Source organism: Uloborus diversus, chromosome 9 (assembly GCF_026930045.1).
Source record: "Uloborus diversus isolate 005 chromosome 9, Udiv.v.3.1, whole genome shotgun sequence".
Taxonomy (NCBI): domain Eukaryota; kingdom Metazoa; phylum Arthropoda; class Arachnida; order Araneae; family Uloboridae; genus Uloborus; species Uloborus diversus.
In genome coordinates, this window is record NC_072739.1 from 37,513,673 (window position 1) to 37,528,563 (window position 14,891).

The following is a 14,891-nucleotide window of genomic DNA, read 5'->3' on the forward strand; positions in this document are numbered from 1 at the left end:
TACCGCATGTTGCTCTTCTCAGCAAGTTAGCTGACATTGGAATAGGAGGAAAAACTTTACTTTGGGTTAGAAATTGGCTTACTGGTAGGAAGCAAAGAGTAGTTGTGAGAGGAAATCATTCTAATTGGAGTGATGTTTTAAGTGGGGTTCCTCAGGGATCAGTTTTAGGGCCTCTTTTGTTTATTATATTTATGAATGACATCAATGAAAATATTTCTGGAAGCATGAATTGTTTTGCTGACGATGTAAAAGTTATGGGGATTGTCGAAAATGAAGAACAAGTAAAACAGCTGCAAGAGGATTTAGATCATATTACTAAGTGGGCAGATAAATGGGGTATGGCAGTTAATGTAGGGAAATGTCAAGTGCTACACTTAGGTCATGGAAATAAGCGTATGAGATATCATTTACAGGGTTCAGTCATAAATCAGGCAGAAAATGTTATGGATCTGGGTGTCTTTATAAATCAGGACTTCAAGTTTAGTCAACAGTGCAGTATTGCTAGTAACAAAGCCAACAAAATGCTTGGGTTCATCAATAGATCTGTTTCAAACAAATCTAAGAAAGTTCTTCTGCCTTTATATAGGAGTTTAGTAAGACCTCATTTGGAGTATGCCGTTCAGTTTTGGTCGCCTTATCTGAAGAAAGATATTTTTGTATTGGAAAGGGTTCAAAGAAGGGTAACTAAATTAGTAAGGGGACTCTCAGATTTAGATTATGATACCAGACTTAATAGGCTTAACATGTATAGCCTGGAGCAAAGGAGAGTCAGAGGGGACATGATTCAGTTATTTAAATTTATCAAAATGAAAGATGTAAATGGATTAAATTTTTGCGGGGAAAGCAGGACAAGGGGTCATTGTTTTAAGCTATTTAAATCTCAGGCTAACTTGGAAATCAGGAAAAACTACTACTTTAGCAGGGTCGTGGGCACTTGGAATAGCTTACCGGAAGAGGCGGTAATGAGCAAGGGAGTGGATAGCTTTAAGAGGGCCATTGATCTTCATTGGGGACTAATTAATTGACTAGGACCAGCCTAGCTGGGCCCAGTGCCTGTTGCTGGTCGTCACATTTGTATTTGTATTTGTATTTGTATCACGGCTCGAGTTCTAGATTGTCATATCTCGAGTTCTCGATTATCACATCTCGAGTTCTCGAGGAGTTAACTGCTCGAGATCTCGACTATCACATCTCGAGTTATAGATTGTCATATCTCGAATTCTCGATTATCACATCTCGAGTTCTCGATTATAACATCTCAAATTCTCGATTTGCAACATTACGAGATCTCAATTCCAATTAATCGAGAAGTCAATCGCTCGAGCTCTCGATTCAAAAGGTCTCGATTGTCAATCACGCAATGGTCAGAACTACTTGATTCCCGAAATCTCGATTATCAAAAGTTCTCGATTATTCCCATCTCTTCAGGGAACCCTTTTTCTCGTCGCCAGATGACTGCTATAGAGTTTCTTTTTTTTTTCTTTTGTTAAACACAACAAAGAAAGTGTAGGTTTAACTTTCTTCAGATCTTAAAGTGAAAAAAATATTTTGAAGTTCAAGTTTTCAAGTTCGTCATATTACCCCTCCTTATGCGCATATGTTGCTGTAAAAACACTTGTTCACGGCTAACAAAAATATATGCTTTTACAGTAAGCGTTTTTTTTTTTTTTTTTTTAATTACTCATTTACTTATAATCATTTGTTTATTTATTAAAGCGTAAATCTACGGAATGAATATTCAATTTTTCATAAAATACGAACTCAAATATCTAGATTGATATTTACAGTTTAAAAAATGATGCAAATTCCTTATACTTTTTAATTTTATTGTTAACTTTCTAACGTGCAAACCAAATATTTTGGGGGAGCTGTGTTAGCTTAAAAGAAATAATTTTTGAAGTTATTTATTTATTTATTATTATTTTTTTAAATTATCAATCTTGAACATCTAAAATTTAAAAATGCATAAAATATTGGAAATCATGCATAAAGCTATAGAATGACTTTGTGTATCATTTTTTAACTGTAATAAAAACTCTGCCTAGAATTAATATTAATATTATTGTTATTAGTATTATTAAATAATTATTTTCAAATTATTCGGTAAATTATTTGGCACCCGATTTGTTAGCCATTTTAACCCAGACGGTTTTAAATTAAAACAATTACTGAAAAAATAGCCTTTACGAAATACAATATTATAATAGAATTTTTCTTTTAATGTACAATGTAAATTATAACCGACCAAGGGAAAAAAATATTATTCTGGAAAAAAGTTAAAAAAAAACTGGACTTATATTTGCCTTTTTTATTTTTCGGGAATTAGAAGCTACAAAAACTTATTGAATTTGCAACTTCAAATCAGAGAGAAAATATTGTCACAGACGCTCTGTTGAATTTCAATTTAAATTCAATACGCTTGCAAGAACTCTAATTTCTATGATACCATTTTGAAACTACAGTATTAAATTGGAATATTTGCTTGCATAGCTCGTATCTGTTAACTCTCTAAAATTGAAATCGCTGATGGCAAACAAAGTAGTAGTACATATCAGATACAATACCAGATATGTAGTCTCGATAAGAAAAATAATTTTACTTGCTTGAGCGGAATTTAACAATACGTGCATTCGCAAGTTCAAAGATGAAATATTATTAATCGGATTAATTCTGACAGCGTTGTTGTATCTAATGCAATTCTGACTATGTTTCGTAAAACAGCGTGAAAAAGATTTGATATAATGTAACAAATTGCTCATTATTCGATTATGTGCGAAGAATACACGCTATTCAATAAAATTCTCATCTAGTGTCATTGTGTTCAAACTACTCCACGGAATTTTTAGAAGCATAAACCAATCACTTTAACATCATCTTCTGCACATAAAACTTATTTCTTACACTTTTTTTCTCTCGCATTAATAAAAAACAGTTTTTTTCCGATTAAATTTCACACAATATAGGCGTCGCAACTTAAAGTAGTCTTTTTTTTTTTTTTTTTTGACACGGTATTTTGGGTCTAAGATAATAAGGGAACCGCTGCTTAAACCATTTAGTTGATAAGTTATTGCACATTAGTGTAGAGCAAATGGTATTCAACGATCATATTTGGGATGACAAGAAATTGGTAAAATCAAAAATGACTTATGTAATATCGTCTACACAGAAAAATTAATTAAAATAACTTCTGTGTCACGATTTCGCGATTAAATAAATTATACGAAAACAGTATTGTGGTGCGTTTTGCACGTAAATGATGTTTCTTTTGGCAAGCCTTAGACGGTTCACACGGTACACCGTCCCTTAATTCATATTATTTCTAAGTCTCATATAACACGGCTTCGATGCAACACTATACATATTGACAAGATTTTTACTATGTACGTGATTAATTAGCGTAAAAGATTAATTTGAAAGTTATTTTTAAAAAAGTCTCGCATAACATGGTTTATAACACCCGACACACAAAGGGAGGGGGTTATGAGTTTGACGTGTCTGTGTATCTGTGTGTGTGTGTGTGTGTGTGTGTGTGTGTGTGTGTGTGTGTGTGTGTGTGTGTGTATATATGTCTGTGGCACTTTAGCGACTAAACGCGTGGGTCGATTTTGGGAAGAAAAAAAAAATTTCGAAAGGAGAGTTGATCGAAAGTGTTCTTAGCTAGACTGAACACTCAACAAATTAAATGACATTAATTAGTGAAGATGCTAATTAAAAATCTCTAAAAGGTTTTTCGCGATTTTTGCAGTGAACACATATTTAAAAATTTAAAAATTTAGTACAGAATAAAGAGTATTTTCCTTCATCTGATAGAATGTGTTTGGAACTTCAATGCTTTATAGAATTCGAACTATAACGTTCTTTTGAAGTAGATTTTAAATACGGTTAAGCCTTTATTCACTCGTTGGGAACGGAATTCATTGTTGGTCGACAAGGAGAGAAAACATAATGAATAAAAAATAAAAAAAAGCCAGGTTCTATTTCTTAACGAACAAAATATACTTGCAATTGATTTTTAATAATAGTATAAGGCTTTAAAATGATTTTCATTTTTCCTTCTTGATTCTACATTTGCGACTTAGTCGGAGTTTAAAAATTTTTTTAATTTTATGATACTACACGGAACGAACTAACCGTTTTATAAGAGGGACGCCTGCATTTCCGACAATTTACAGTGCGAAAGCTTCACATGAATCAGCTTATCACTTCTGTTTAGAAATTACATTATGGACATGTATTATATAACAATGACGTACCTGTTTTTCCGCACTCTCTATCTGCGCTTGAATCTCTGCTTCCGTCAATGGGGCAGCAATAGCGTGGCTGGATTTTGATTGCTGTAGGAAAATTAAAGAGAAAAACTCGTTTTTTGAGAGAAAAAAAAGAATCAATTCTAAAATCTACAGGCTAATTTAACTTCCAACATTAGATAGATTAGATTAGTACAATATGGAAAACCTAAAACCATATATAAATAACTGGTTTCTGATTTAAAAAATCCCTAGATCACCTAACTACCTGAAAAATGAACTATCAATAGAAAAGAAAAAAAATACCACTTTGTTTTCATGAAGAAATAAATTTAATAAAAATGATTACTGGGGGAAAATATGGAATGGGTGGTAGGAAAAACATCGACCATTCGTTTTTTTGTGCGTTTATGGAGCATCTTCTGATTCTTTCTATTTTACATTACCTCTCAATCGATAATTTAACCGATCTTGATTCTTTCTATTTTACATTATCTCTATCAGTTAACTTAGACTTAGCAGGGTCAGCCACATCAAGACTTTAAAATGTATGTCATTTCTGTTGTGCAATACGAAGACATTAGTATCAACATTTCAATGTCTTGTCTTTGGTAATGTAGTTACCACCGTTCAGAACTTTCCTGCATTATAACAACTCATTATTATCACGGGACGCGGGAGCGTCCCGGCCGCCAAGAGAACCAAACGTCAGCAGCCAACAAAAGCAAATCCACCGCCAAGAAAGACGAAAGAAAAAAGCGACTAAGGAACAGTTTGCATGACAGAACAAGTTGGGAATTTTCTGGGTTTTTCACGCCTCTATATCTCAGCCCCATGAAGAACCCCGGAGTTGATTTTTCGTATACTCAATCTCTAGTGGCCCCTGACGACATAAACCAAAATACAATCTCCAGGACAATCAGGAGGAGGAGGAATTCAAGTTAGAAAACCGCTGTTCAAAAAAGTTTTCGCTTTCTTTGACAGGGCTACAGCCCAGACGAAAAAAGGAATCAAGCTGAAATTTTGAACACACATTCCTTGTGCCCTACTGATGTGCCTTTTGTGCCATTTGACTCCCCCTGTCCCCTTGTTTTTACCCCCCAAATTGTACCTTCCCGGGGTTATGTCACAGCCCCTCGGGGGGGGGGGGCTATGGTAATGATTTTTGGTATACATATTCTTGGGGGGGGGCATTGAGTACATATACGAAAATTCAACCCCCAGAGACATCATGGGCTGGTTAAAGTTTGAAAATCACTAATTTCCCTCAAATTCTTATGTACTTACTCTCAGCTCATAGAGTTTGTTAATCTCTGACTGCAATTGCACAAGGTTAGAACAGATCTAACAGTTGTTCAAAGTTGTCTTAGGAAATGAAATTCAACCAAGAGTAAAACAGATCCAACAGTTGCAGCTAGACTTTAAATCGCGAATATCTCAAATTTGCCACAGCGACTTGGCATGCGCGCGGACTTAGCTCATTGTGCTTTCTGTTTTAAGATTTCATGTTGTTTGTAAGCTCATTGGGCTTTCTTTTTTAAGATTCCATAATGCTGTCCCCCCCCCCATTTTTGCCGATACGAAATTTCCTTCCCCCTGTTTTCAGTTTTGATATATTTAAGGGGGGGGGGGATTTTAAATGTCGGTGCGAAATTAGGGTTAAACCATCAGAATATTTTGCGTGACATATTATATGAAACTATACGCATATGAATATGATACATCTTACTTTATAATTGGAAGCGAAAAATAGCCTTTTTTATTGGTTTGCTTATTTTCTAAATTAATGCATTTCTCACAAACATAACACATTATGAATTGAAATTATATGAAATACGTGTGTGGATATCCGTGTTTTGCAGTAATTTGCTAACAGACAAAATTTTTGCAATTAATTTAATCAAGACTTTTAAAGAGCTAAGTCCGCGTGCATCATGCGCAGTCGCTGTGGCAAATTTGGGGTATCCGCTATTTCACGTCGAGTAAAGTAGTATAGCTCTTCTGACAATTTCAATTTTAAAATATTTAATGGCATAGTTTTTTTTTTTTTTGCTTGGTAATAACATGCGTTATTTCGTCTTTTTAATGAACTTTTAAACAAAACTAGGCATTAAACAAGAACAAGACAAAGACCTCCAACAAAAGAAAGATAAATCTCCAAACAATTAAAAGTATCCCATAAAACGTAAAAAACTTAAAACGTAAATACGATGTTTTTTCTTAAAACGTACATACGATTTAGGAAAAAAAGTCATAAAATAAACAGTGAAAAGCTAGAATAAAATAGCCCGCAAACTGTAAAACATTTAAAAAAAACCTTCATGAAAATGTTGAATAATCCGTCAAATAAAGAAGCTAATAAAATTTATTTCGAAGTTGTAAAATACTCGAAAACAATATAATTTAAAATATAGTATTTTATTATCCAAGAAGTTTTCTATGCAACAGAGAGGATACAAGGATTGCAATAAAATTTAAACAGTCCAATTCTCGCAAAACGAACATAGAATCTAAATGGTCAGAAAATAACTTGACGGTAAATTGGACTTGCCATTATTGTTCCTTAAAAACACAAAACAGGGTTGTTTCAATTGAACATTTTCTGACTTGAAGTTCTCAATTCTAAAAATACAGACAAAGTAATAATATCAATGCAAAAAGATGTGATATCTCATCTTTTTGCTCACCAAGCAACCACTTCACTTTGAAAAACTTTTCGCCAAACAGGATAAACAATTTAAAGGATCTATCCATATTTCTGAAGAGTTGAAGGTGGGAGGAGGTTCTAACGGAAGTAGATGTGATGAAAGAGGAGAACAGGGAGGATGATAGTTTGGTAGATACTTGGCGGGAAAACTAGATATCATAACTTTTTAAGGCTGAATGTTTTGGGGTTTAGGATAAAGGCCTTCTTTTTTGTGCGGAAAAGTTAAAGGTTTTCTTGGCGGGGAAATTTTTACGACAGGGTTGTTTTTAATGAGATTATTACTTTTTTTAGTTATACACTGTCTCTTAAACAGGAAGTTGGTATCCAGAACTATTGTCATACTAACACCATTGCGAATCAGAATCATTGAAAGTTTCCACAAAAGTGTTTAGGAAAACTTTAGGAAAAATGTTTTTCAAATCAATTAATTTTTTGTCAATTCTAATAGATTTGAGAAATCTATTTATTTTTTTTCACATCACCATATTTTCCATGCCTAGTGAAAATTGTGAACTAACAGTCAATATAACAACAAAATATTTTATTAGTACTTAATAGATGCATTGCCGCGTGATGTTTGAGATCTCTGAAAAATTGTAGTCTATCTATGGTGATTTTTATAGAGTAATGATTAAAACCACCGTAGCCGTTTAGCAAACTTACTAAAACCTCTTTTATTAAGTAAACGAACTTTCTTTTCAACGGGAGTAAATCCATTATTAGATCTTTGTTATTTTTCCAATGAAAGTTAATGATTCTTCAAATGGCCATTTACTTACCTTTGTGTATCGAGGTAATAAATTCACTTTGAATGCCTTTTTGAGGTCAATTTCTGTTGTGTTGACGCAGCCAGGCTGTAAGAATGACATTTACTGAATAAATCGTTTCTTAGGATTAATGGGGTAACAAGACAATAAAAGGTTTTCTTAACTTCTTAACTAAAAAAATTTCAGACCAAATGGCTTAATGACTAAGAGGTATTTTTTTAAAGGAGGTGAGGGGCGGCTACAGAAAAATAACGAGCCGGTAAAAATACTGAATTTTGCATAGTGAAAATAATCTTGTTTATGAACCCATAAGAAAAAAGTGAATTGTTCATTGAATTAAGCTACAGTCTACAGTTAAGGTAACGGCACCAGTAACAGACAGTCATAAGTTTGAATTTAGATTAAGCCCTTTTAAGCCCTTTTTACCCGACTGCGCGTGCGTGCGCGACGTAAAGGAGGGTAATGTTTTTATCAGTCTATGTATGTATGTCTGTTCCTATGTGACGTTCTACAGGCTAAACGTTTTGGTCAGTTTTGGTAATTCTTACGTCAATCGATTTGTCTTAACCTTGGGAGTGTCACTAAACACATGACAGTTAACAAAAGTACCATTTCAAAAACCAGTTGCCATTTTATCAGTTTGGGATTGGCTCACGCTGGGTGTCGCACGCTACCTGCGTGCGACAAATGCAAGTAGTTTTCACTGCCTGAATTTTTTGTCTACTAAGTCTAATAATTGGGGTCACAGTGGCCGAGTGGTCTAAGCGATTGCTTCTCCCACTTGAAGCGGTGGGTCAAGACACCTTTGATCTACTTTCCCCTCTTTCTGATGTAAATTCTTTCATGTGTTCTTTATTAATCGACTGCGCGTGCGCGACGCAAAAGAGGGTAATGTGTTCATGAATCTATGTATGTATGTTTGTTCCTATGTGGCGTTGTAGGGACTAAAAGCCTTGGCCGATTTTGATAATTCTTACGTCAATGGATTTGTCTTAACCTTGGGAGTGTCACTAAACTCATGTCAGTTATCAAAATTCACCATATCAACAACCAGTTGCCATATTGTCAGTTCGGGATCGTGTCGAACGCTACCTGCAGGCTACACAGCGTGCGACAAATGCATGTAGCGTTTTCCCTGAATTTTTTGTTTACTAAGTCTACTAATTCGATTTTCATCTCCAACATGTTGCATTTGTTTTGTCATGATTCAGCGGACTGAGTTTCGCGACGTGTACTCTCTTGACGGGCTTTTTTAGTTTTGGGAGAAAGATTTGACTGACGACTTTTCCGCGCTGTTAATATAGCTGTGGTTGACTTAAGTTCGCGCATTTTTGCTAAAGGTAGAGCATATGTAGCTTTAAGTCCTCGCGATATAAACTCTCTCAATGAAATGACAAAATTGCTAAATTTACCGTCTTATAATTATAATAATAACTAAGTCAATGAAAATTAACTAAAAAGTGTAAAATAAAGAATTATTAAACAAAAACAAAAAACCCGACTGCGTAAAAACCAAAAAAACTAAAAAAACAAAATATAAGCCCAGTAGTTTAGAATTTTAATCAGTATTACTGAATAACTACTCCGTTGAAATAGTTTTGTAATCGATACACATATAAGACAAATCATAAATTCAAAAGCAGAATAGAAGGATCAACAGTCGGGGCCCATTCCTTTTTGACCCACGTAAAATTTGAATGGGCCCCGACTGTTGATCCTTCTATTCTGCTTTTGAATTTGTGTGTATCGATTACAAAACTATTTCAATGGAGTAGTTACTCAGTAATACTTATTAAAATTCTAAACTACTGGGCATATATTTTTGTCTTTTTAGTTTTTTTGCTTTTTACGCAGTCGGGTTTTTTGTTTTTATTTAATAATTTTTTATTAATAAGCCCTTTAGGCGGGAAAAACTGATGTTGCTGTGGCCCATGAAATACCGTGCAGACATCTAATGTTATCAGAATGAATTTTATGAGTCAGTTGGTATTTACAAGGCAGTGGTGGAAGGTTATGAACAACCACCACTAGGTCAGCTAGTGTTTCATGTTCATTTCAATTAAGTAAGGCTTTTTAAACATAAAGAACTTTTGCACATTTTGAAGAAAAAAAGAGAATATTGACTATTACTCATTCTTTCTTCATCCTATCTGTCACTGGGTATCATCAAAGTTTTCGATGTCTGTTACTGGGTGTCGAACCTTCTTCGGAAATTGAGCAAATAAAAATAGAATTTACTAATTCAGAGGATCCAGAAACAGCCAAACGTTAGATGAGATGTACAGTAGAGTCTCGAAAATCCGAGGTAATTGGGGCTCATGTCACCTCGGATTACTGAAAACTCGGATTATCCGGAAAACTCTTGAAGATTAATTTTTTACACTTTTCCGATGCTATAAGGCGTAGCCCCTTTTTCTCTTCTTATACAAATAAAAGCAGTATCGTTGTCGTGAAAAAATATCACTGAAATTTAAACACAAATTTCGTTTTTAATTACCTCTAAACGAATTTGAACTGTTTTCCACGAAGTCTGTACGTATTTACCCGCGCAAATTTGTAGGCAACCAAACACATATTTTAACCGAATCGTTGTCCGAATTTATTTCAGTGAGTTCTGTCATAACGTTTGTATCCGTGCGCTTGCGAGCATATGTATCTCGCATACCACAAAAATGATTTGTTGTAGAAGGTATCTGTTTCGTCTTTCGTATACGTTATTCGTAAGGCGTCAAGTTTTGAACCTTCCTTTTTGACCATCATCAGGTATTATAATATTCCAAAAGGCATGTTTACACGTTCTTTGCAGCAAATTAATGTTACTTTCACGCATCAAGTTATCATCTACAAAGCATTTCCTAAATCATATTGTGCAGTCGATGACTACACGTGCCACTTAAGGAGTGTTGTTGACAACAACCTCTCAATGCATTTTTTTATTAATTACCGTATCTAGTTAAATAAGTGTAACGGCAGGAAAAAAATATGTTCTGAATTTTATGAAAATCTTTTTTGGAACTAAAAAATGTAAATGAAAATATAAAGTTAGCACCTCGAATCAAGCGGAACCTCGAACTTTCGAAACTCGGATTATGGAAACTCTATTGTAATTGCATGAGAGAGAATAGTTTTAAAGGTCTAAATGCATTAAAAGGCTCAGAAAATTGAGTAAACCTGAGAGCGGTGTCTTAAGCAGGGCTGCGGAGTCGGAAGAAAAATTGCCGACTCCGACTCCTGGATTTTGAAAAGTCCGACTCTAGCTTATTTCTTTATTTATTTTTTCCAAATCCCCTTTCCTCGTGGGAAGGGGTGGGGGAACCCCTAAACAGAGATTGAAATATTAATTCCTTTTTATGAAATTTTCGCTTTGCGTTTTATTGTAAACCTAAGATGTATACAATGTTAGGAATTCAATTTGAAAATCAAACTATCCGATAGTTGCGATTTCTAAAGTGAGATTACTCAAAAATCCCATCAAAAAAAGACATTGAATTGGATTAATTTGCTCCCTTTAATGTTTAACTAACAGATCAAATAGTGTGCTTTCAATTTTTGAAAGCTGTAACGAGGGATTTTTTTTTTTTTTTTTTTTTGCTTAGTCAAAAAAGCTTTTCTTGACAGTGGGTGGTCCTACCCCCATCCCGGGTGACACCCATCTGGTGGGTAACACTTCAACTTAATCTCAGAGTTTATAAAAATTGAAATAATTTAATTCTGAAAAATGTTCTCAATAATATCCCCCTAAAGCTTAAATTTCATCTTAAAAATTTCAACGAAAATATTGCACTATATTGTGGGGAAAGGTCGGGTACATGTACGTCTGGAGCAAATTTTACCCAAAATGCGGCGGTATACAGCTTTGTACGAATAGCTTTCACTATATCTACATTTCTTGACTCAATTTTTAATTTTAGTTTTATATTGCCAGCTTTAAAATTAACCTTAATAAAGTGATTTTAGGATTAACTACAATTATTTAGTGTTGTAACCAAGAAATCATGTACTGATTTTATTTTGAACTTTTTAGTTATAACCAAGCTTTCTTAGATGAAGTCTTTAGATTAAAAAACACATTTATATTTTGTCGGATCTTCCGGATTTGCGCTTTCGGGTCAAGCCAACACTTATTTGAATTTACCAAGCACCCTCAGAAGTTTCCCAACTTGCTCAAGCGATTCATACATTCCTTTTACTATTTTATAACTGAAATTGAGGTAAAAAATATATTATTATTTTTATTTGAAAGTTATACTTTGGAAATGTTAGGCAACAAAATTGTTTGCTGACAGTTGCCATCGCTTAAATAAAGTTAAAAAATAAGCAGACTAGGAGACGGCGTAAATAGCTGTTACAGAAAGCTCGATAAACAATCAAGCTAGCTGGTTGCCAGGGGCGGCAAATAGGGGGTGCGAGAGGGGGCGGTTGCACCCCCAAATTTTTCACTAAGAATAATATAAAATGGAAAAATTCAATTTAGATAACTTAGAAAATCAGTTGCCTGAATTTTCAGAACAGAAAAAACTGATGGAGGATAAGTGTTTGCCTTAACTAAAGAAGTGATCTCTTCATATGGGTTAAATATTTCAAAATTGAGTAATCTATGTTATTGATGGTGCATCTTGTATGAGATACCCGTACAGTGTAGAGACTGTGCAATTTTTACGCGTAAATTCCATGTCATTTTACATAAATTTTTATGCTCATATTATAACTTAATGTTCAGCTAGTAAGTGTTCATTGATGCCATGTACTAGAAACATATTTTAGCAACTTGGTATATCATATGCTTTCATGGAAACTTTTTGTAAAGATATGCAATTTTTAAAAAACATCCCACATCAAAAAATACTTTCTCATCAACAAATGTATCTTGAGGCTCTTTGCTTGACAATCTCTGAGTGACACAAGATGGTCTTCAAGAGTTATAAAAGCCCCATGGAAGAATTACTGGAAAGCGACCTCTTCATTGATAAAAAATTTGATGTCATTTTAATATGTATGCCTTTGTCTGAATTTTTTGTTTACTTTATTTATACTGCGGAGCGTTTTTTTTTTTTTTTTTGATAAATGCTACACTCTATCATAAAAATTTTAATTCGCTAATCTTAATTCTTGGACTGACAATTGAAACTCTTAGTAATTTTCGCATTAATGCATACTTGAACCAGGTGTGGAACTTTGTGACAGAACTTTTCGTAACAGTTTTTAATGTATGCCAATGTGGAAGAGGTGACAAAACATAGATGAAGTTTTAGTCAAAATATTAAATCAATATTTTGAATAAACTGATCAATTCAGTTTCTCAAGAAATTGAGACAGGATTTAATGAGATATATTTATTATTGGTCTTAATTTCAATATTAAGTAGGTCGGTTATAGAAAGCGAAAAAGAAAATATTACACTTATAAGTAATAGCATGAGAGAAGAGGAATTGTTTTGTGAATTGTGACTATACTTTTTAATGACACAAAATAAATACTAGCCTATTTAAAAAGCTTTCTTGGTTATTTTAAAGAGAGGAATCTAAAGGAAATGTGCTTTTTTTGACATAACTTTCTTGCTTCCATTGTTTTTTGACTGTTTCAATCAGGTCAGTCATTTGAAAGATGACTTCCGTGATTAAATTGAAAAACCGACGTAAATAAAGCACAAATTTACACGAAAATACAGCATATAGCTATTTCAAGGCTACAATAATGGAGCCTCTTCATCGATGTAAAAAACTACGCACACAACCAGAAGGTTGTAGGAAAATTGAACGTCAACCAATTTTGACTTTCGTGTCTCAGGAGGTTAGAGAATTGCCTTCGAAGCGCAATGAGGCAAAGCAAGACCTTCCTCTTTAGCTATACTGGCAATAAATTAAGTCATTGGATATTGATTAACTATAGTTACAAAATTTTCTGTTCTTCCTGACTCCAAAAATAGCAGATTAAAACTTTACAAAAAGATAAAAACTAGTACCGAGATATTTTATGATATAACTTATAACAAAATAAATTTAAAGCTTCGGTCGAAAAAGTTTTAATTGGGGGGGGGGGGGGGTTCTTTACAAACCTAATTATTCTTAACATTAAAAACTTTTAATTATCAGTTCTTGTTAACCAATATGTATTTTATACCGTTCTGAGGAAATTCATGTTCAAGAAACTCGACCCCCCAAACGAGATGCTGAAATGCCGCCCCTGCTGGTTGCCACAATGACAAGCATTTTCTTATTAGTAGCATGTAATCAAATTAATAGGTAGTCAGTTTTTAAAGAAATGCAAGGAGAGTCAGTGAAAATTAAAGAAATAAAAAAACACGGAGTCGGAGTCGGCATGTTATCCAACGACTCCGACTCCTTTACACCAAAATCAGTTCGACTCTGACTCTTCGACTCCGATTCCATAGCCCTGGTCTTAAGCAAGACTGTTACTGGTGCTGTTACCCTACTTGTTCTTTTTTAATTTTTTTTTCCGTTCGATGCGCAACTTAACTACATCTTGTAATTACTGCCGTGGGCAGGTAAACGGCAGTAACTGCAGATTTTTCGATTTTATTTATTTTTTTTTTGGCATTTTTGATATCTATATTGATATAGTTTTATGGTACTAACATGTTTATTTGGTTGCCGCTGAAAAAAAAAGCATTTTTTTACCAGTGGTAATTAGCAGTAACTGCTTTTTTCGCAACATTTTTCGGGAAGTCGGCAGTATGTACTTACTGCTCTTTACCTGCCCACGGAAGAACGAAAACTTTCTCCCGTGGGCAGGTAAACAGCAGTAACTGCAAATTTTTTGATTTTCATTTATTTGCATCTTTGAAATTTTTTGCCCATAACCGTTCTGCCGTGGGAAGGTAAACGGCAGTGACTGCGAAATTTTCCATTTTCATCTTTTTTTTTTTTTGCATTTCTGAAATCTATATTACTTCAGCTTTATGGTTCAAACATGTTCATTTGCTTGCCGCTAAATAGGGGCATTTTTTAAATCAGTGGTGATTTCAGTAATTGATATTATCCCTACATTGTGCAGGTAATCAGTAGCATGTATTTACTGATCTATACCGATCCATAACCATTGCTCGAAGAATGGAACATAAATGAATCGCTGCCAAAATTGGCACCAAGACGCAAAAACCGTTTTCACGATTTTTTTAAAATTCAACTAAGTGCAAGCAATAGCGCCCCG

At 34.1% G+C, this 14,891-nt stretch overlaps 1 protein-coding gene across 1 annotated transcript in view; it reads right to left on the bottom strand.

Moving 5' to 3' along the window:
• The window catches only part of LOC129229219 (regulator of G-protein signaling 7-like), a 227,303-nt gene that overhangs the window by 32,844 nt on the left and 179,568 nt on the right, over window positions 1-14,891 (bottom strand). The window contains exons 8-9 of the mRNA XM_054863482.1: window positions 7,730-7,808; window positions 4,254-4,291 (exon numbers count right to left, since the gene is read on the bottom strand). Coding sequence (XP_054719457.1) covers window positions 4,254-4,291; window positions 7,730-7,808 — 117 coding nt within the window. The remainder of the gene's footprint in view (window positions 1-4,253; window positions 4,292-7,729; window positions 7,809-14,891) is intronic.